Here is a 22,654-nt window from a genome sequence, read left to right as displayed (position 1 = left end):
TTCTATATCCACTAATAGATGAAATATTTTATTTCGAAAAAAGTTAATTAAATGGGTTAATTTGTAAACTTTTATGATTGATTCTTCCAAATTAGGCTCTCAGCTTTCTTCCAATATTCTATTTAATCTACGAAATACATGAATAAAGATTTACAAATTTCATTTAATAGATAGATATTTGGTTGAATAATTTCTCGCAAACTATATTCGGTACTTGGATTAAAATTGTACCTGGAAATAGTTAAAAGCATCAACTTTTGATGTAAGATGTCAATTAATTGCGTGAAAATCTAAAATTTATTTTCTAATTTTGACATCGTCATTTAGTATCATTCCTTATCCCATCATGACGATACCTCCTTTCATATTCTATGTTCCTGTTAACATTCCTCAATTTTCAGCCAAAAATTATATTCTCGATAGATAATGATCTCAATCCGATTACTAATTTTTATTGCTTTAGTTAATTTTTGATGTGATAGCTTCTTGAAATTATTAATAAAACATAATTTTCGCATATTATACGATAATCTAATACATATTATTATTTTATTATGATGTAGGATACAATCATAATTAAATACTATTTAAACTTATTAAAAAATTATCATGATGGACTATTTCTTTTCCACCTTCATATCATTCAAATATGAGAATGTTAGGAAAAATGTTCTTTCTTGAGTTTATTATAGTTGATAAAAGGGTTGATTACAGCAAAATGAATTTTTCTTTTATCTTAACGATATATTTTCTTTGTTAAAGGATTTGAACAGATCTTTAGTATATACAAAAGTATTCATATACAAATAAAGCATATAAAATTAGAAAATAAAGTATGTGTAAATTGAATATTAAACTAAAATTTTATATATTCATGTATGATTCCAATTACAGTAATTATGCAAGATAACTTTCTTAGATTAAATAATATTGCACAGTATTCTATGTTAGTGATAAAAAGAAATTGGAAATTGCATGTAATGTTACTTACAGTAAAATGTTCATAATTTTTTAGTTTAATAAACTTAAATAAAATAATATATAAACTTTGTTTATATATGATTACTCTATAGTTGCCTAAATGACAAATATTTAAAACAAAATTAATGGCTCAAGATTAGAATGTACATTTTCCACAATTGAATAAAATTCCCATGCAAACATAAAATATGGTGGAAAATCGGCTATTCACTGTAGAAGATAGGAGGTAACATTTGGTATAATTGAGAAAGAGATCATTAGCATAAAAACAAATTAAAAATACAAACTGAAATTTGTTTATTATACAAGATTTAAGAAAGAAATTCATCTTTTAGAATTATTAAGTACACTAAAAACTTATCATTTCTATAAACTTATATTATACATATATGAAATCTTATATAAAACAAAAATTTAATCTGTACTTTTGAAATGTATGTTTTATTTGTAAAAAATCATCTAATTTTTAGCATTTCCATAAATTACTCCGTATTATGTGTAAAACTTTTTCATTTTGATTATCTGCTCCACGTAATAGAATTCACCAGTAGGCAGAAAATAAAACATTTTTAATATATTTTCCAAGGAATATAATGAAATCTTTGTATATATGTATATATAAAAAATAATAAAATAATTTTACTTCAAAAATTCCATTGTTTCATTAGAGAATAACAATTAGTTATAATAAAATTTATTGATGTAAAAAGAAATGTAAATGTCACTCTGTAAAAATGTTTCTCACATGAGTTTAAAATTGAATTGAATTTTGATTTAAGTAACTAAAATACTAACATTTTTAGCAACATCTTATAATGAAACTACAGTTTTAACTATTTGTAAATTAAATCTGTAATTTTGAACACTTATTTGAACTTTGTTTAGTGATTACAATAATTTGTACCATTTTAAATCTGTAATTGGATTATTCCAACTCAATATAATTGTTTCATTTATATAGATATATTATATAGATTTCATAAATTTGTTGTGTTTGTAAAGAAATAGAAACGTTTTTGCGTTTCACGTCTAATTAAAACTGATTGTTCCATTGAAGAAAGTCATTACGATACAATATCGAGAATCTGTACAGTTTCTAATAGTGATATTTTGTAACAAGTTGTTTAAAGATAGTTACATCATATCGTCAGCATATTCTTATACTAGACATGTGCTTTGTTTTCTTCAACAATCTCATAGATGTAACACAACTATTAAGTTCATAAACTTTTTAATTTTGTAATTAATCGACAGAAATTTTCACAGCTTTCGTATAACTTTCTATTTAAATAATTACAAAACAATATTTTGTTATGTTAGTAAAATATTGCTCACAATCAGTCAAATTTACTGACTCTTATTAGATTATTATCACAAACGTTACATTATGAAATTGTTGGATAATGATCCCTATTACCATTTTGTACAATAAGAGCTTTATCGCTTCAAACAAAACGTAAATTTATCAAGCTTTGTTTTCTGTAGAGATATTAAAAGGATTAAGAAACATAAATCCAATGATTGTAATATTTAGTACGTGATGAAATCATGTTATAACTTATGCATGTTTTATACATTATCTTAAAACAAAAATATTCTTAGAGCCTGAAACATTCGTTTCATTTATTAATTTTACATAAACTTTTGGTTTCACTTCAGTCTTATTGATAAAAATACGATACATGTAGAAAGTATACTATCGAGACAGAAACAATTTGTTTGATTAACTCTTTATTTTTGTTTTTCTTTTTTTTATTAGTGACTGCACAAGCAGTCCTCCATAACGAGGTTTTGATGTCAATATATACTTTAAAAATCTGTTTTTTTTTTTAATCACTGAAAACATGGAAGCTGCAAGCATTCCATTGAAGTGAATATTGTGTTCGAGAATATGTTTCAAAGAGATTTTGCCTTTCTGTTCTTTTGTATTTTAAATATTCACAATAAACACAGCTGCTTTATATATATATATATATATATGTATATAGTTCATATATATATATAAAAAAAAGAAAAAGAAAAGGAAAATAGAACAGAAATTACAAGAGTATTGTACTTAAATCTAGAACAATTGGAATTGGTATTTTGTAATACATAACAGAATCTATAAATAACATAAGAGAAATATTTTACAAAGTCTTATATAAAGAACATGATTAAATCGCGACAATATAAACATTATCAAGGAATAAATTTTCTACATCAGGAAAATATACAACCGCTCTTAGTACAAAGTAATTATCTCGTGAAAATGAACTGTAAGCTACACAAAGCTAATGAAAGAACATACAAAAATGACTTCATCTCTAGAAAGGCAAAGTCTTATAAAACGTACGTATTACTTATATAATGCTCATCGATCGGCGGTAGCGTTTTCTAGTATTAGTTATAACAACAGGAACCGACACAGGGGCGGGTGGAGTTACGGGTGTAACAGGAGTCATCGGTGTAAGAGGAGTTAAAGGAGTTTCAGCCATTTGGGCTGAAGAGGGGGGCCTGAGCTACCAAATGTAGTTTTCGGTTTGAGGGGCTCGCATTACTCCCACACCTCCACCAAGTCTTCTGTAATTCATACAACCACATAGTTTCCATTGATTTTGTTCTGAATCGTACACTTCGATTGTTTTTAAATAGGCAGTTCCATCAAATCCACCCACTGCATATAATAAACCATTCACTACTGCTAAACCCACCTGAAAATATAATAAGTGAATGAATTCTTTTGTTAGTAAGAAACGTATGATTTTTTAATTTATCTGCATCCAATATTATGAAATTTAAGTGAAGTATTTTTAGTGAAACAGGTTTTTACAAGAAATCAGGTTAATGACTGTTTTAAACAATAAATAGTAAAAGTTAAGGCAACTTACTCCGCTTCTTCTTGATGTCATAGCGACTATTGGACTCCAAGAATTTGTGTGAGGATTATACCGTTCTGCACTTGAGAGTTCCATGCAGTCATCTCGTCCTCCAACGGCATAAATTAGATTATTAAATACCGCACAGCCTAGATGCTTACGTCTTGTAGACATAGGTGATACTTGAGACCATTTGTTTTGTCTCGGATCATATCTTTCTACTGTATTTAAAGGCGACTGGCCATCAGATCCGCCGATGGCATATAAATAACCACCTAGCACAGCAACAGCTACTCCAAGCCTTCTAGTGGTCATTGGTGATACTTTGGACCATTTATTTTCTTTAGGATCATACCTGTATATAATAAATCCTTTGTTTCATTTTGAATCCTTTAAAAATTATATTAATTTGTATATTTCATATTGATACATGAAAGTAGATAAAATGAGTAAAAGCTTACAAATAATGTTCTATCATATCATACAGTTATCATGTCATGTTATTTCTCACTTTGTTATTGTGTTTTATAAAGTAAAGAATGGAAGAGATAGCGCTCTAACAATAAAACGTGAATAACATGCATGATAAGTAGGCAAAGTTTATTTATACTTGTGATGTATAATTAGTGAAGAGACTCTGAATGAATAAAATTTGATTTTAACTATATGGCAATAAAATATTTATAAATAGGACAATTTACCTCTCAACATGATTTAAACATTGGACGCCATCCTGCCCACCTACCGCGTAAAGAAAACCATCCAATACCGCAACACCTACGCTAGTTCGACACGATGTGGTAGGTGCAACATCACAGGACCATTGATTCGTTTGTGGATCATATCGTTCGATGCTATTTAAATAGCTTTGTCCGTCGTGACCACCCACTGCGTACAACAAATCGTTCAGTACAGCTACTCCGACACCACATCTTCGTTTACTCATGGGCGCCACCATTTTCCAATCCGCAGTGTTAGGATCAAATCTTTCCACGCTAGCGATTGCATCGCCAGAACACCAACCTCCGACAGCGAATAGAACTTCACCGCGTCTGGTTGGTTTTCTAGGTCGTGTTCTAGGTCCTTGCATCAGTGGCCTTTCTTGAGGAAGCAGCAAGTAATTTTTCGCTTCGTCTACCAAGTCTCTGCATGCGTCATCGGACCGAACTAAAAGGTCAGAACCTACGGTTCCAACTAAAAATTTTGGGCTAAGGAGGGGTAGTCGTACATGTTGAAGAACTTGCGCTAAATGTTGCCTTCTGTCAGTAACATTATATTTGACCCAGTTCATAACTGCACTAAATACCTGTTCTTCTGTTCGAACATTTAACTCGTCCGAAGAAATAATATCTACTAATTGGCCAACAGGCAATAAAAGAAATTCTTCGCTTTCCATTACCTAGTTAGGAACAAAAATATATACAATTATTATAAATCTAATTATTAGATACATCTTGGAGAATGAAGAATACATACTTCTTGAAAATTGTGCTGCGTAAACTTGTCCGCGATTCGTAAAAGTTCACGACAAGAATGAGTATCAGCAAACGCTCGTATACCTAGACAATTAGACGGATCTAACTGGCGTTTGAGAAACTCGCAACATATATCTTGAATCTCTGCTAGCTGGAGAAGGCACGCTGCTGGAAGGAGAGTTTGAACGTTCGCTTCCTCGACGATGATGTGAGAAGTGTAACAGAAGTCTATCAATAGTTCCATCGCCATTTCATCTATGTCACGTATTGTGACCTCAGTTTGTCGAGATTCCGCCAGCTCCCCAGTAAACATCGCTCTACAAACGGTACAGTTTTCACGATTTAGTCAATTTAAATTTTGAAGGTTCCAATGTTTAATTACGATTATAGTATCTTACCGGAAGTACGGACTACACGCCGATAAAATAACACGATGAGCGAATATCTTTCTAGAGCCGACATTGAGAACAACATCGCACAATTCTCGATGACGACGAAGAACATTGAGTTCGGTGAGTGTAGCACGAGGATGTTTCTCTGAAGTATGACTGAGGCGGGCTGGAGAAGGTGCGCGTTCTACGACCATTTCACCCATCCTCTGTGAGGATGGGGCGCCCGCGGTCGCTCTCCCCGAGGCGCCCCTAGACCCCCCTAGCTGGAGGCGCAGCGGGGGTGACGCCCAACCCCACACCGAGTCTATCTGCAACACCATTCACCAACAACCACGGCTCTCGAACGTGCCCGCACCAGGCCCTCTGATCTTCTCAAATCCCTAAAATTAAAACATTCTTATCTGGTTAAACGATTTAACTAATCTTTAATATCCAAATAATTTGACTTTACATAATTACATTTGATACATTGAAGAATTTTAGGAGCTATCGTGTGACTAAAATTTTATTTTCCTATGTAAACCAAAGATTGAAGAAGTGTTTGTAAATTAGTCATTATGGCTTCTCAACTATGATCATGCTACAAACAAGTTTCTTTTATAGTTATACGTAGTATCTGTTTCCATATAAATTTGACAGAATTTAATAAATTCAAATTTTACTTTTGAATTATATAACAAGTTGAAAAAGCTTAGAATGAGTAGAAAAATTAATACAATTGTGTGGTGACTTAATGATTCATTGATACAAATATTCTACCTAAAAAGATAACAACTGGAAAGAAGACTCCTATATTGTAAAAAGATACGTATATAGATATAAGATCAATTAATAAAGATTCCAAATCGATACAGATTATTTGTAGATAATGCAATGCTTTTATAGTAATCATAATAATTGCATGACTGTTTGTAAATAACAACATAACCCCGGTAATAACATATAGTAACAACTAATAATGAAATTAATGTTTAAAATAATATCCACAAACATTAAAAGTCATTTTATGAGAAAGAAACATAAATTTTTCAAAATCATAGTACGATTAACTTATCTTTAACTTAACAGCAAATTATACATACATTTAAGTTTTGTGATATATATAATAAAATCTCTTTGTTAAACTTTCTTGTTTTCTTTGTGTTAAGCACATGAGTAAACACATAGTTCTTTTATCTAATCTCTTTATCTGTCTAAACTTTGAATGAAGCTATGTTACTCAGTATTATAGATAAAATATCTAATCACCAAAATAAACGATTCTGTATACGCATAACATAACATAAAGTTGGAAATTTTACTTGAAATATATAAAAAATAATCATTATATACGAAACGTATTCTAAAAATAATCAAATCTTCAATACAATTTTAACTTTCAAAATAACATGGATAATATTGACATAGATCTAATGCAATACATTCTAACATAAAAATATATCTTTTTAATTTATACACTGAGACACTACTGCCATTATGAAAAAGAGATTTTCGTTTCGTCGAGATTAAATTAACTGAATTTTTCTACGTCGGAAATAAATCATTGTTAATACAGTTTTACAATACAATTTACAAAGAATCGAAAATGTAGCAAAAGTATTAATTACGCGAATATATTTTTGCATATTGAATAAATGATACGAGTTTTATGTGATATTTTCACCTTTTATACATTTATCTTAACGACGGATCGTGTAAAAGTGTTTTCATGGAATTGGACAGCTCGTAGGCGTGAGAAAGTGATAGTAGAAACATCGTTGACACTCACTGTATGATGGATATGAAGAGTTTTGACGTACGATTAAGAAACTTGATCGAATTTCTGTATAGTTTGGGTAGTTTCCCAGCTAATAAGCGATAAACAAAAATTTGATCACCGTTCCAGCTTCGTTTTTTCACGATACTGTTAAAACAATAGCATGATGTTAGATGTCGAATCAGCGTCGCGCTTCAGAACCGATACACCAATTAAAAATCCGATTCACCAGATTTCCGTGGATGATATCACAAGGGTACTTTCATTTTGATATCTTTGCTTGTGATGCATAATGCACCAAATAGCGATTCCTTCGTTTCTGAACCGAATCCCCAGGGTTACGCTCGCGTTGTGCCAATTGTGTCACTCTACCTTTGCTTTCCGTCCAAGACCAACAGATAGAAGCACTGTATTGTTAGAACTGTCCGAATCGTTGTAACCGTGTCTACGCTTTCTCTTTTCAACAACAGATGGCACAACTACAGTCATTTTTATTTAAATTTCTTTCCCGCGTATAGCTCTCAAGCAAAATTTAATAATGAAAAAAGATTTGATGAAAAAAATGTTTATATCCTGTCGAAAAATTCAACATCTAACAAGAAGTTAATTAACCTATTACATATTCAATAAGATTCTAGTTTGAAATTTAAAATCACTTACCTGTTGAGTTACAGAAATTACAGAATCAACAGGATCAAAAGATAAAAAAAGCCGAGTCGATAATATTAATAGAGGATGTTATCGAAGACGTTTAAATTTAAAAGAATGAAATGTCGATTGGTTCATTGAGACGAAGCAAAAGCAAAATGATCGTCACAGATTAATAAATCGAAAGTTTTATTTCTGTCATGTTGAAATCGAGTATTAACAATTAATGATGACGTATAGCCATAAATCCATCTTTGTCTCGTAACGTAGTCAAAGTTGGTTTTCTGAGACATCCTGTATGTCATTAAACATACAGTTAAGAGATTACACGGCGAACAAGGTCCACGATGTTCTCTTCGAATCTCGAAACGCGCAATCACTGTTTTCGTGTTCGCATCTGGTAAACAATGTTCGAACACCGTATCTTGGTTGCGAATCGTGAAAGCTGGCCGTGTTTCGCGGGCATCGTATCGGTTGTATCAAGCCGCTGCTTAATAAAATAGCACGGCGATCGATGCGCTTGGAGCGAAAGCGGAAAGAGCCGGTCGCGTGTCTATGGATATTCCGCTTCCGAGAACATCGGCTCTCATTCTCTGCCGCAAGATTATTCAATCATCACGAACGGGACAAATGGGGCCGTATATACCGCCGTTACACCGTGTGGATCACCTTATTAAGATTACAAGGGCTGGTTGCCTGTGAGTCGGCTAAAATCTAGGTCAACCGTAATAAGACGTAACCGATTTTTATTGGCACCTGCCATCCGAACTCACGACGATCCGCTTAATCGTTTTATCGTATCGCGCGCCTGCTATTTCTGCAGCTTGCACACAGTCACGCTGCGTTCACGGAAGTTCTGCCTGTTTTATTGCGCCAGACGAGTTGTTCCCGTTTCAGGGAAAACCGTATTGCCAGTTTAATTATTCGAATTATTGATGAAAGGATATATCGAACGGACTTCTGCTTGTGATTTAGTTCTCGGTCTGATACCGAATACCGCGTTACACATTGCGCATGTATTTCAAAAATCAGCAAATATTTGGAAGCTTACGAAAAAATTATTTAATTATTTAATTAATTATTAAGAGAGAAGTCGACATCAGAAGGGTAGATAAAAATATTTGAGTATTTGATAGGTTGATAATAACTGAGATATCGTATAATAAATATATTAGTTACAACGAAAGATTCTACTTGCTCAAGGTTTACTTGCTTAACTGTGGAACAGGTGTCGCTTGAATATACGTAATTATAATTTCCATCGCGGCAGTTGCTACGTTTCTTTAAGATACTTTCGATCAGTTGATAAAACGAGATATAAATTAAAATTTTACCGGTTTTCTGCACGTAATATATTTCTAATTATCGAATATCGTGCTTTTTACGTCAACGATTTTGTACTCCCGCTTTTTCCAAAAAAGTTGCAATTAATCGTTTTTAACTGGAATTTGATACATTGTTTAAACGATGTTTAAAAAATATAAGAATATATAATATAAAGTTGAGTTTTTATTAAGATCAACTTAAAGAAAAAGACAGGTTTCAAGCGATGAAATAAGCTCCGCGCTAGATGTCTGACACAAGATACACTCGTACTACTGTGAATTCATAGTCCTTTACCGATGATTGCTACAGCCACTTTACGAACTCTTCGTTAAATTCCTCTTAACGTATTAGATATTTTATTACTTTCAAGGAAATATCTTCAAACATTCATTTAGACAAATTGTTTGATCTTTAGTATTATATTTTTCCCCTAGGGTAAGTATAACAACTTTAGAACATCCATTCTTCTGATTAGTTTATCATGCTGACAAAGTCTAGAAATAGATACAACTTAGAAAATAAACTTTCGTAGTAATCACGCATTTGTAACCATCTATTCCCACTCCGAATTCTTTTTATACTTTTCTAGTAAAGTTTCAAATGATCTATAGTCGATTTACGCAAGACTTTACTCGTACTTATATCTATACTATACATTGTATCATTCATTGTATCATTGTATACATTCTTTAATGAAAGTTTAAGCATTCGAATAATTTCGATGGAACTAAGGTAAATACGATCTATCGTTCGCATTCTTTACCGCAGAATACGCGTTGATAAACATAAATTCAGCCTACGTTCGATATTTGCCTTCAACTCTGTAACGAAGCTTTTATAGTGAGACTTTATACAACGTTTTTCTCTTATTTCCACCTGAAGATTATACCCGTACGGAGAAAGTAGGAAACACGTCGTATTTTCGTAAAAATGGCAAGCGCTTTTTCTATGCTGGCGTTCGAGTACTTCCGCGAATCATTGTATGTTACACGATTCAGGCTGACATCCATCGTCAGTCGTACGTTTCGTGCGTAATGAAATCGCAGCAATCACTGCGCTCGGTGTGCATGAACGAACAACTAGGCTGCGCTACGATACTGTTGCTATACGCGCACACGCGAGTTTTATCGCGGTTTATCAGTCGGCGCGACCGAGTCAGGCCGGTTTTTGCATCGGCAACGATCTTTATCGGCGCGGACCGAGTAAGTCGTCAGTGTAATTTTAAATTCGCGATGCGTCGATGCGTCATTAAAGTGGTTTAAGAGGTATCGTCGGTGTTACCGCGGTTTTTCGACTTAAACGCACTGCCTGGAGGCGCGTTTAACTCCGATTACAGAAACTCGAACCGATTGCAGCTTTTCGGAACCCGACCCGGACTAATGTCCCTTCGTTCCCCGTTTTTTCCCTTCTTTTTCTCTCGTTTTCTTCTCCTCCCGAGACACGGATTTTAATATTGCTCCGTTAATACGTCATCTGCGTTAATGCCACTCGATTAACATTGATTTTTTCCCAGGACGTGTCTTCGGGTGACAAGCACAAAATTTATGACACAGACTACATATATACGTGTAATTGAAATATACTTACTTCGCAGACTCGTAATAAAGGTGATACAATTTGCCAACCGTCCTTTTCAAGTTATCATTATTTCGCGATTCCTTAAAGTGTTTTTGTTTTTTTCATTATTTTTATTACTTACTCGTCTTGTTGTCGAAATCAATTAACGAAGTAACGTGGTATTATGTTCAAGAGCAACCTTTGCATTTCTTTAAGACAAAATTTCCCCGAGTTTCGTATTGTCGCTAGACGTTGATTACATATCTATCGAAATATGACCTTTAGTTTATTCAGGGAAAGTATAAACGAGAAGCAAAAGATCACTCATATCAATAAACGCTAGACTAAATATCTTAACTAAAAAGATGAAATTATTCTACTTAATAAAGATAATCCTTTGCTGTATCGACAAGCAACTTTTTAGTTTCCTTAAAATTTGTTTCCAGTTAAATATAAATAGACTAGATCTCTATGCATTTATGGAATGTCTGAAATGCATAGAATGTAGGTAATATACAAAAATAAGCACGAGGTGCGCAAAGTAGGTAGACTACTTGTTACAAATGTATAATATTTACTAAACGAAGCTTTCTACGTAGATTCTACTCTGTCAGTTTTTCTTCGTTTATACGGTCTATCTATTAAATAGATCGAATTGTTTCACCTAATAAAATATGTTCCTCCGTTGTACCGCCAAGCAACGGATAATAAATATTATCGACGTTCGTTCTTTCGATTGTAACGTTGGTTCGAGCTCGTTTGTCAGGTGTAGACTCGACTTTATATAGGCGGCATCACGGACCCCGTTCAATCGATCCGGGTAGCACGTGCTCGACCATAAGCGGGCGCAAATGAGCGGGCATAAAGATAAATGTCACGCGGGAACCAAGTTGTCGTGCTCTCTCTTCCTCTCTCTTCCTCTTTCTTTCACTGTTCTCGTTCCTTTCTCCCTGTTCCGGAGCAACGAATTCGCGTTCTCTTCGTTCGCTGTCGTTGCTCCTCGAACCGAGACACGTAAATAACAAGGGACAGCTGGAGACGCAAGTACACGCGCCTGCATAAGAGCGCACTTACGCGCGCTGATACACGATCATTGAAACATTTCGAGCTCAGTTTTGAGGTTATTTGTCGAAGTTTCGTGCGTAAGGTGCCCGAAGGATTATTTATTCGATCTGTATTTGAAAAGCGGATGAAAGCATTCTACGAACGAGAGAAAAATTCGCTGCGACATCGATGGAGGCAAATGATTATACGTGTGGGTAAGTAACAGCTTACGGTAGGATTATTTGAGCTAGCTATGCTTCCGTGTCTTAAAATTCAACCTCGAACATCGCACGGAACGTTTGTACGAAATAATCAAACTTATGTACGTTATGAGACAGTATTAGTTTTTAATAAAAGAACAGAAAAGGAAGAAGAAAATAAGAGGTGCTTGAGGTTCAGCAGAAAGAAAACATTAAAAATGAGAAAACGACGCATCGTTTGTTTAATTGAACGAACATCTTATCTTTCGACAAGTACACGATATATTTTAATATTTATCGCGACATTGTTGGTAATCGAATTTTACGAAGGTGCCAGGTAAACCGTTTAACTCGATTCAAACATCCTATTCATATTGAGATAATTATAAATTAATACGCGTCTCCACGAATGCTCACGAATAAGTTTCTGTTTCTATGCATTTGTTTCATAGACGTTTAATAGGCTGCGCTATAACGAACGATTGTTAGCAATTTTTTGAAACACCCTGTATACGCCAATAACAGGACGAGCCTGCGTTAAACCGGATCGAGTGAGGCGTGCGAATTATTTATTATCATACACTTGGCCCAGTTCAAGGCACACTCGTGCTGCTGCCTGCACATCGGAGTTGTGTCGCCAATTTCTGAGTTCCTCCGTATCTCTATATCGTGTGCCGTGCGTGAGTATAAGTTTCGTACTGGCTGCATCGGCGATCGAATCGATAAAGGATGCTTTTCTGACGATGATCGAATGGGATTTGCTGTACGAAGAAATTGCATTTTCGTCGTTTGGTCGCGACATTAATCTCGTGTAAGCATAATCATACGAGATCTTACGCTTTCGTCGACTTCATTATTGTTAAGCGATCGCTTTTCCGTTAAACGTGAGCCACTACGTTGAGTTTAAGCAACGATATCTCCTTCGCGATTAATTATTCTTTAAATGACTATTCATTACTCCTTTCATAAAAGATGATCGAGAAGATCATCGAATGGTTAACGAAAAAATTAGTCTCCGCTTGTTGCGTATTATGCTTTGATCGAATTTCGTGGGTAGAACTCGTGTGTAGGTCTACATAAAAATAGATAAGAATTCGATAAAGTATTTGAGAACTAGACCGAGGATGTTTATTATAAAAATATATACTTTTATGAAAAATAAACAGAGATTCGTTTTAACTATTGGATATTATAGGAAGTTCTATATTTTGGTTATTCTTCATATGTTTTTGCATTTTGCTGTATTCTGTGAATTTTTGTGGTTTTAATAGTCCTTGTAAATGCATAAATATCTATAGTTTATTTATAACGAACGATGAGCGCAAGGACAAAACACGATAAGTCACATTTTTTCCTGAATTATTTATTTTCACATTCATCTCGTAGCATACTTCTAATCTAATTTATGAGGAATAGTCTTTATCTAAAGTAGCAACACAAATTCTATCAAAGTACTTAAGAACCGTGTTTTATCATTCAAAATATAATGCAAAATGAATTTAACAGTTATGCTACGTTTTCATTTGAACGTTTCCTTCTAACTCGTTTAATCTCGCGTTGAAATCCTATTTGTGGATACGCTACAAAATTTTCCATTTATTTTTATATGTGTTATCGATATCTTAATAATATTATCGATAAGTTACCGATACCTTATCGCTAATCTTTAGTAGCATCTTCGTAGTAGAGTTTTAAGTGTGTAGTATCGAGCCAGTAATACCATTTCTAATGAAAGAATAGAGAACTAATGATAGAGAAATTATATTAACAAATATATTAACAAGAACTGTTAACGCTAGTGATTTCAAGATACAAGTTTTACGGCAAAGTTTTACCATCGATGATCAAATATGCCTAAAATTCGTGCGAAAAGAAGTGCCATTTGGCTGCATTTTTCCATAGTATACCAAAACGATGGATTAAACGCAATCGTCAGGTGCAACAAGTGCAATCTCATAGTGCCTTATTGTAAAAACACGACGAATCTGTGGTCGCACGTCCGCACACATCACAAAGACGTTCTCGAGATAAACTCGTCTAGTTGTAAGAAAGAAGCGGGACAAGCTCATACAACTGCATCCAGTTCATCAGAGACCAAATACAAAGCGATAATTTCGTCAAAAATCTCCGATGTGCTGCGAAGATCGTCTTCGAATTTCACAGAAGCAGGTGAGATAACTCGATCTTTGATACAAATGATAGCAGAAGACGTGCTTCCGTTTTCAATAGTCAATGGCAAAGGATTCATCAATTTCGTGAGAACGTTGAACGAAAAATACAAAATACCAAAGAGAAGTATTTTGATCTCGAAATACTTGCCAGACTCGTACGCGCGCAAATGCATGGAGATCAAGGAAAGTTTGTCGAAAGCGACGTGTGTTAACGTTGCGATTAGTTTGCAGGAAAATACGAAGCGCAGTGGCTTGATTCTCGCGACAAGCGTCCATTTCTGTGTCGATAGAGTCCAACATCACAAGTTATTGAGGATCTCGTTTCAATCAACGGACGACAAGTTTCCCATATTACGCGAGCTCGATGAAATTGGTAAGCTCTGGCAATTCTGTTCGAAAATAAACCTCGTCACTTACAACGACACGTATCGTACTATGACGTATGCCACGTACAACACTTGTTTCGGTCACACGTTGAACTGTGTAGCACAGACTGCGATGAAAAACACGAAAGTTGTATTTGACGTGATAAATAAGTGCCGAGACGTTGTCTGTGATTTTAAAATTAACGAAATCGTAGCGAGTTCGCAACGATTTGCTACGAATTCTTCGAAAATTTTGAACTTATGGGGGAATGCGGCCGATTGTTGGATCTCCGCGTATTTAATGCTAAACCACGTGTACGAATTAAAACCTGTTTTAGAGAAGGATGCATTATCTAAATGGGAAGCAACTTCTCAGACGTCGCCAAAGATATACGAAAGACCTGACAGAGATGTACCATCCGTGTCAGAAGTTGAATGGAATATAATTTCGGAGATAATCAAAGTTTTGTGGCCATTGCACGAAGCGACAAAAGAATTGTTCTCTGATCTTCACGTGACAATTTCGAAAATAATACCTATCGTTCATGGTATAGAGGCTGCTTTAAAAGATATGGATGATTTGTCGGCCGATGGCACGTTGTTCCGTGACAATTTGTTGAGATGTTTCTCTGCACAATTTAAGGACGTCGAAGAGTCGGTTGGCTACGCTATCGCCACATTTTTGGATCCTAGATACAAGGATGTCGCGTTTCATTCCAAGAAGTGTATCGAAAATGTGAAGAATATATTGACGAAATCAAACGTTTCCGACGATGAAAACGCTAATTCTAACGAATCTACGATTGATAGTCCGGAAACGAACGATGAAAATGTAGGAACGAATATTTTATGGGCAGCGTTTGATAAGAGGGTTGAGGAATTGGGCGTTAAACCTGACAACTGTGTTATTAATTGTCCATCAAGGCACGAGTTGGAGAGGTAATATAGAAATGTAGAAATTAAATCGTGTAGCTTTTTACGATTTAGTAGTATAATACACGTTTGTAACCTTCCTTGTTGTTTTTTTTTTTCTAGATATATAAATTTGAAAATAATTAACAGAAAAGACGATCCGATCGCATGGTGGAGTACTACGGGCCACGTGATGTTTCCAAACCTTTCAAAAATTGCAGCCGATTACTTGTGCGCACCTGCATACTCTGTATCTAACAATCCTTTATTTTCAAAATTGCAGAAAATGTTATTTGATCGAAGAGTACGATTGTCAGACGAACGTACTAACATGCTCGCTGTGATAGGTTCGAACTAAAATAAATAGGATAGCGAAACAGATTTGCTTTTTCTTACGATTTTTTCCTCGTACTGCCGATGGTATCATCGAAATGCTATTATCGAAAGGTTGAATGATAAGCTCGTACTTTTTGATAGCTTATCGATATTTAAGTAACAATTTGTGATATATCTATCACGCGTGTACGAAAGAATGTTTTCATACATAATATATGATTTCTTATTCTAAAAGATGTACGTTAAATTATTCGAGAGTTTAAAAGAATTTACCGCATAAATTTAGGAAATTAGAAGAGCTAATTAGAAGAGGAAATTAATAATACTCGAAAATTTGAATAAATTTAAATAATTTGTTTCATGTATGTTATCAAGTAGAATTTTTAAGTGTGTAGCCCAGGGATGAAGTTAGCTGTCAGGGCAACAGGTGAAGTATAGGATACACTTTGTTGGTCGCCGATAAATCAGGGAAGATGAGACGAGTCTAGCTGCCGGACTGTACGTTGCACCTGTTTTATTTTTCACTTTTCAAACTGCCTACCTGCTCCTATTAATCTTCCTTTTGAGAATACCATTAAACGCGAGATGATGGATCTTGAGTAATGAAAACGGCACTCAACGTTATGAATTAATTAGCTTGTAATTGATGTACTTTGTTGATCATTCTAAATATATAAATAAAATAAGTAAGCATTGATCGATTACAGAAAGGTATCTAACCAAGCAGTAAAAGTAAACGAAAACGATCATGTTGCAAAGATTCAACAGTGACGATATCGATGTCAGAACAATTTGGAGATGCAATTTATTCGGCTGCGGGCGGCAAATGAACGCAATTCTCTCTTTGATTCTTAAAATTCACCCGTATGGGACCACAAAACGGAAAAGTATACACGAAAGAAGACGAACTGTACAGGTGGCAATGAAAAACGGTCAGCTGCACGTTCCGAGACACCGACAACTGGCTCTCGTACAGGTATAAAATCGGCTGTACTCAAAGTTGCGCAGGAATGATCGTGCTACCCGCATATTCTCTGGTTGTCTTACAATCCCTGCTGTTGCATATGTATACTCGCGTCGTTAACTTTAACCACAATTCCCCATCATTTCTGACACCTCAACGCCTCGATGACAATCTTTTTTTCATTAGCTTTTTGCACTTTTTGTACAGGTTTCTGGTTTTTCCTATGTATCGTAACATTCGAGAGAGAACTGAGCTTTCTTAGCCCGTGAAAAAATTGTTTCTCTGTTAGTTACTAATGGCCTAATAGAATCATAACTTCTTGGATGATCTTGCGAAGAGTTCATTTATCTTAAATCGAAAATGAGTATATATATTCGCTTAGGTATTTAATTAACAACTTTTAGCGGTTTCAAATTTTATATACCTTCTTTAAGAAACATGTACATAATTTAGTTCGAACATAGTACGTAAGAATGAATAATTCAGTTAGGCTGATTTCGTACATTTATCGTTGATGCGTGCATACAATATGAGCTGGACGATATTCATTGTCGAAAGTTATAAAGGCATCGGTCGAAAGTGACGTTGATGTACGGTGTTTCCGTAATGCTGAGCACCTGTATACATGCAGTTGCGTCATTATTGTAGAAAGCCTCAATTATTTTAGATAAAGAAAGAAAAATGCGACTTTTAATTATCTTGATGTTTGGTTTTCCACCCGACATTCGATTTGATGAGCTTCTGCACGAGAACATGAGCACATAGAACCGTTGATATGTATTTTCTACGACAGCTTTATAGTCAAGATATAAACCAAAAAAAATATTTATCGTGATTAAACGATAAAAAAGTTGTTCACTAAACAAAAGTGGAAAAAATAGGTTCTATTTCGCATAACGTTAAAAGTTTGCGTAGCTCTCTTGTAATAATTTCCGATTATGTTGATCGATAAAATACATTTTTGTAAAGGTTTTCTAAAATGAAGAAGGAATCTAAACACTGATCAACGATTTTATAATCGTCTGATTATCATAAAATTTATTTCCCATTCTAAAACGGGCAGAGGATTGCAAACAGCGGGAGAAACTATTTTAACTATCGTGATTGCTAATTAAAGATTAATAAGGATTATCAATATAGCAATAGGACAGGTTGCAGTGGAGGAAAATATGATCTGAAAAGACAGAGGGAAAGATGAGATAGTTCTATTGTCTAGTAGACGATTTTACTTTTGCGTCGTTAAATGTCTGTACGGAACGAAACACGCGTATAACGATATCGATCGATTCGATTAAAAGTCACGTGGACGAGTCGATTGCGATGCAAGCAGCGCGGTAATGCGCATTTAATGACAAAAGTGAAGGGGAACATCGTCCCTGGGGAAAATTTTTGCTTTGACGGTGCCGGAGCGTCGCTTGTCCCTCGATATCCGTGTAAATCCATTTCGGGATCATCACGCGACATTGGCGTTAAAGCCGAACCGAGTTCAGTTGTTCCGCGTATTGTAATTTTACTTTTGATTTTTTCATTTTGTTTTTGCCTTGCTTATACTTTGTTACAACTTGTTTTTAGTTTAAGGAACCTTCGTGTTTGATGAAACAATTGTTTCTTTTGATTTTTGCAATTTTATCAATCTAAACTGGCAAGGAGGAAAGATAAAATAGTCGAATTCGATAAAATATTGTCATCAATTTGAATGAGAATATTTACCATGGTTTTTAATGAAAAACGACCATTCTTAATGGGATTGTAGTTTGATAAAGCGATTTGAATGATTGCACCTCTTGTCACTATGTCGCTTTCATCTACTATATAAATAAAATTAAAATAAATTTGGAAATATTTGTTTCATTTCAATAAAAAAGATTAATTCGAAAAATACAATGAATAATATACTATAAACAAACATTCCGAAAATTCTTCTATAAATAATCAATTTTATCTTTCGATATCCACGTATATATATGTCAGTACCTTAAGAAAATAAAAGATTATCTCCTTTTAGTCTGAATAAATTTATTTCTAAAAATCTTAATTTCAATCTTCTATCGAGCAATAACCAAATTCAGAATCTTAATTCGGTAATTTCGAAATTTGTCGCATTCCATCCATTTTGAGCGTGCACGATCAGTCAGAGGGTAAGGCGTGTAGTTGCTAGTCACGTTTTTTCGATATTGGCACGTACCGTGTGTCTTCACCTGCACGACATATGGTGACGGTGCAGAACGATGATCCATGTCGATGATGCCTATATATCGAGGGATGCCAGTTGGATTGAACTGCCGGTTAATTTGGTGCTCATCCCTGCGACCCACTGGTTTTCGAGGGTCGAGAGCCGAGCTCTACTTCCGTTACTTGACCCTTCCCAAGGGGGTCACGCACCGTCGATTCCATTTTCTCTCTCCTTCTTTCTCTCTCGCAGCTTTCTCTACTTCCACTCTTCCTTTCACTTCTCCTTTCCATTCTTCCTTTCTTTTTTCCATTTTGTAACTACTTTTTCCTTTTCTTCCTATCTCATTGCGTTTCTTTACGTATCGTTTCGTATTTCCAGGATTAGGTTTGTACTCTTTTCCTTTTCTCTTTAAATTCTTTCTCTTCTATAATAATCTTTCTGCCTCGTTTACCATCTTTTATCTATCTTTCTTGTTTCTTCTCTCTTTTTATCGTGCTTCCACATTTTCCTTTATTCTTTCATTGTCATTTACGTTCCTCTTCTCCTTTTACCTCCTGCTCGCTTACCTTCCTCATCTCATTTCAAAAAGATCTTCTATCTTGAAAAGGAGCTTTTTATATCAGAAACTATACAAAGACGTAATTTGTACATACATATATCTTTATTTTCGGTTCCACAACCCTGAAAAGGACTTTGTTCATAGTTTTTTTACAATATTGATTTACTTAATCTAATGACTATACTTATAAATATACGTATAATTTTACTTATTCTACTTGGGCTAATTTCTTCGCTCTTCCTCTCTCTCTCATCATCCTCTCACCTGTCCCCTTGCATAGACTTTCTTTTTTCTCTCTTCCTCCTTCTTTCTTTTCTCCACTTCCCTCAACCATTTTATTACCTCTTCTCTTTCCCTCCCATTCACTCTGAAGTTCCCCCTTCCCAGTTCTTTGCATTCTCTAACACTCTAACCATATGCTCCAACGTGTTCTATCCTTCATGGCAAATCTCGCACTTCCTTTCTTCCCAGTGCCCATAGCCAAAACCTATTCCTTAACCATAGCCAAATCCCATGCTTCTATATTACCACATCTCGCCCTTGCTGTGAGCTGTTGATTATTTCCATCCCCAGTTCTTTCCAAATATCTCACCTTTATTTATAATATTTGCCCTTGTTTGCTTGTACCTCACATTATACTTTGCACTTCTTATCTTGTTATATTGTGACTTATATTGGACTTGTATTTGCTTTTTTCCGACCCTTTCCCCTAGCTTTTTCATTTGTCTCTTGACCTTCGCTTCTAAGCTGTTCGACTCCAAATTGAACTCGAACTTCATCGTCCTCTGTCCTGGCTTAATTCTTATCCTGTCTTTCTGCGTCTCTTTCAATACCATGTATATTTATCCATGCTTAATACCGACTTTATATATCTTATCTTAATCTTCCCCACATCCCTTCTCTTTTTCCACGCCCACATTCCCCAAACATGTACATTCTTAACTTAAAATCGTTCATAAATTTTTATTTTTTTTATATTCTTTTTCCCTTAAGTTCCCTCCCAAACTTCTACTTCTTTAAAATAATATCTGCAGACATGTGAACCGTTTTATTGTTTCCAGTTTATCCCTCTTCCATTCCCATCCCAACTTCCGCTCCCTTCCTCTTCCCTTATTGCAAGTCAATAAAAACATAATTTATTAATGACTAAATTAAATGCGCATATTTATGATTTTTTAATAAATTATTGTGTAACTATCGAGGTCAGGCATTGCATACAAATATCGATCGAGATATTTCCGATCGATATCAACGGGACTCGGGGGCAGGAAAGTGAACTATCACTCATGACGTATACTCGAGCATTTGGCCATTGTATGGACAAGACTCATTAATAAAAGAAACAACGTTTCAGAAGTTTATGTTTTGCGACGATACGAATTGCAATGTCTCTTCTTACGGCACATGGTACCGAAAACTGGCCCGGCATACATAACTTTAAAAACGAAGCACCGAGATAGTACCACCTGCCTCTCTCGCCCATTTTAATTTGTCACCACGTTCTCGCCACCGACGACGGGAGTTGAGACTTTCTCTGTCTTCTGGCCTGGCACCATGAAATCCGAACACCGAGACACCGCACCGAGAATTCTCTTCCTTTTTCGCCTGGAGAACCACGGTGAGGAACGCGCGTTATGCGCCAGAAAACCGGCTGTATGGGAGTGCACTTACGTCTCGCTGCTTCTTCTTCTTCCTTTGCTCGTCCTGCTCGCAAAAAAGCTCATTCTCGACCACGACACTGGTTTGGGTACTACGTTTGGTTATTCGCGAGGAAATTTGGTTGAAACAGAATAGAACAGAGATCACTCTGTGTTGAATAAGCATTCAGAGACTTTTTTGGACGATTTGTGAGAACCAGTAATGAGGATTCTACCAAAAGGTACAAATTAATCATGAATTCGTAATTAAAATAATACGTAGTGGCTTTTTATTGAGCCACGGTACTACAAATCTAAACTATCTGTTAAAGGATATTACGATAATGTATTACGCTGTATACTGTATTAGTAAGCCTCGATATTTAATGGGATCATCCTTAACACGTATTTACGTGTTTAGGATGGCTACTCAGACTATATACTAATTTTCTACTAAATATCTTACGACTTTTATATTCGTGATCAGATTTGTAAGATCATATTTTCAGTTCTACCAATATAATCGTGACAGTGATAATGAAATTTAAAATACATCGAGGTTCTCTATGGTAAGTGTCGGAATACTTTCGTGAAGCACATTACGTTCAATAGTAGAGTGACGATCATGCAATTGAAAGTGGAAAGGATAACGTTTTTCGGATTCGAAAAATCGCAGGAGCCAGCTGACGGTTGGACGGTAGCGTGGCGGATAGATCGAGCTGGATTACCGATTAACAATTAACTTAGACCCCGCAGGAGTCCGACGTCTGGCCGTGTGCCCTCTCTTGCTCGTTTCTCTCTGGCCAGCGGCCCCTTCACCGATTTCCGCTCGTCGGAAACGTCATGTGGCGCATTAATTGGATCGCCACGAAATAAAGGAAGATACATGTTCGACGTCGTTGCTCGGAAGTCTGCGAACAGCTCTCTATTGAGATATATATTTACCTAAAACCAATGTTGTTTATAGCTAGTGTTGTACTACTCTACTAATAGTACTGTTCAATTGTGTCGCATTTAGAGTATTCAATTCTATCGATTTAGACAGAGAAGAAGACCACTGAATGATGCGTTTTGTATAATACACGTATTCGTAAAAATGTTCTGTATTGTTCAAAAATACTGAAGCTAAGTCCTATTTGAAATGCACAGATAGAATGGAAGAACATTGAAGAAGATTGTTACTGCGATTCGTAGGTTAACAAGTTATCAAGAAAGTGAGTCACACTCCCTTTAAGAGGGAGTGTGGTTCTCTGCATTCCTACGAGCGAATTAATTGCAAAGTTAATTATAGCGTCTGCGA

General features: G+C 35.1%; 2 protein-coding genes across 5 annotated transcripts; one reads left to right on the top strand and one right to left on the bottom strand.

Moving 5' to 3' along the window:
* Positions 1-1,261: 1,261 nt before the first annotated feature.
* LOC126923769 (kelch-like protein diablo) lies at positions 1,262-7,861 on the bottom strand. 3 transcript variants are annotated; one of them, XM_050737548.1, is made up of 7 exons: positions 7,475-7,861; positions 6,166-6,219; positions 5,713-6,086; positions 5,316-5,631; positions 4,541-5,238; positions 3,852-4,194; positions 1,262-3,674 (listed from the first exon to the last, which is right to left on the bottom strand). In XM_050737548.1, exons 3-7 carry the CDS (start codon positions 6,024-6,026, stop codon positions 3,483-3,485), a joined length of 1,863 nt encoding a protein of 620 aa, XP_050593505.1. In that variant the 5' UTR covers positions 6,027-6,086; positions 6,166-6,219; positions 7,475-7,861; the 3' UTR covers positions 1,262-3,482. The 3 variants fall into 3 exon arrangements, with proteins under 3 accessions (XP_050593505.1, XP_050593504.1, XP_050593506.1); XM_050737547.1 differs by lacking the exon at positions 6,166-6,219 and having other exon boundaries at positions 7,475-7,860; XM_050737549.1 differs by lacking the exons at positions 6,166-6,219; positions 7,475-7,861 and adding an exon at positions 7,370-7,388.
* Positions 7,862-13,825: 5,964 nt separating this feature from the next.
* LOC126922980 (E3 SUMO-protein ligase ZBED1) lies at positions 13,826-17,315 on the top strand. 2 transcript variants are annotated; one of them, XM_050735942.1, is made up of 3 exons: positions 13,826-14,781; positions 15,112-15,712; positions 15,809-17,315. In XM_050735942.1, the coding sequence occupies exons 1-3, from the start codon at positions 14,088-14,090 to the stop codon at positions 16,041-16,043; spliced, it is 1,530 nt and encodes a 509-aa protein (XP_050591899.1). In that variant the 5' UTR covers positions 13,826-14,087; the 3' UTR covers positions 16,044-17,315. The 2 variants fall into 2 exon arrangements, with proteins under 2 accessions (XP_050591899.1, XP_050591898.1); XM_050735941.1 differs by having other exon boundaries at positions 13,826-15,712.
* The last annotated feature ends 5,339 nt before the right edge of the window (positions 17,316-22,654 follow it).

The sequence above is a fragment of the Bombus affinis genome, chromosome 13 (genome assembly GCF_024516045.1).
Source record: "Bombus affinis isolate iyBomAffi1 chromosome 13, iyBomAffi1.2, whole genome shotgun sequence".
Lineage (NCBI taxonomy): Eukaryota > Metazoa > Arthropoda > Insecta > Hymenoptera > Apidae > Bombus > Bombus affinis.
This window is presented reverse-complemented; position numbering and strand designations above follow the sequence as displayed.

Coding starts and splice junctions, on each gene's coding strand:
- LOC126923769 (XM_050737548.1), bottom strand. CDS start 6,026: ATGGTGTTGCAGATAGACTCGGTGTGGGGTTGGGCGTCACCCCCGCTG. Junction 5,239..5,315: donor CGCAGCACAATTTTCAAGAA/GTATGTATTCTT, acceptor GTTCCTAACTAG/GTAATGGAAAGCGAAGAATT. Junction 4,195..4,540: donor TGTTTAAATCATGTTGAGAG/GTAAATTGTCCT, acceptor TATTATATACAG/GTATGATCCTAAAGAAAATA.
- LOC126922980 (XM_050735941.1), top strand. CDS start 14,088: ATGCCTAAAATTCGTGCGAAAAGAAGTGCCATTTGGCTGCATTTTTCC. Junction 15,713..15,808: donor TCAAGGCACGAGTTGGAGAG/GTAATATAGAAA, acceptor TTTTTTTTCTAG/ATATATAAATTTGAAAATAA.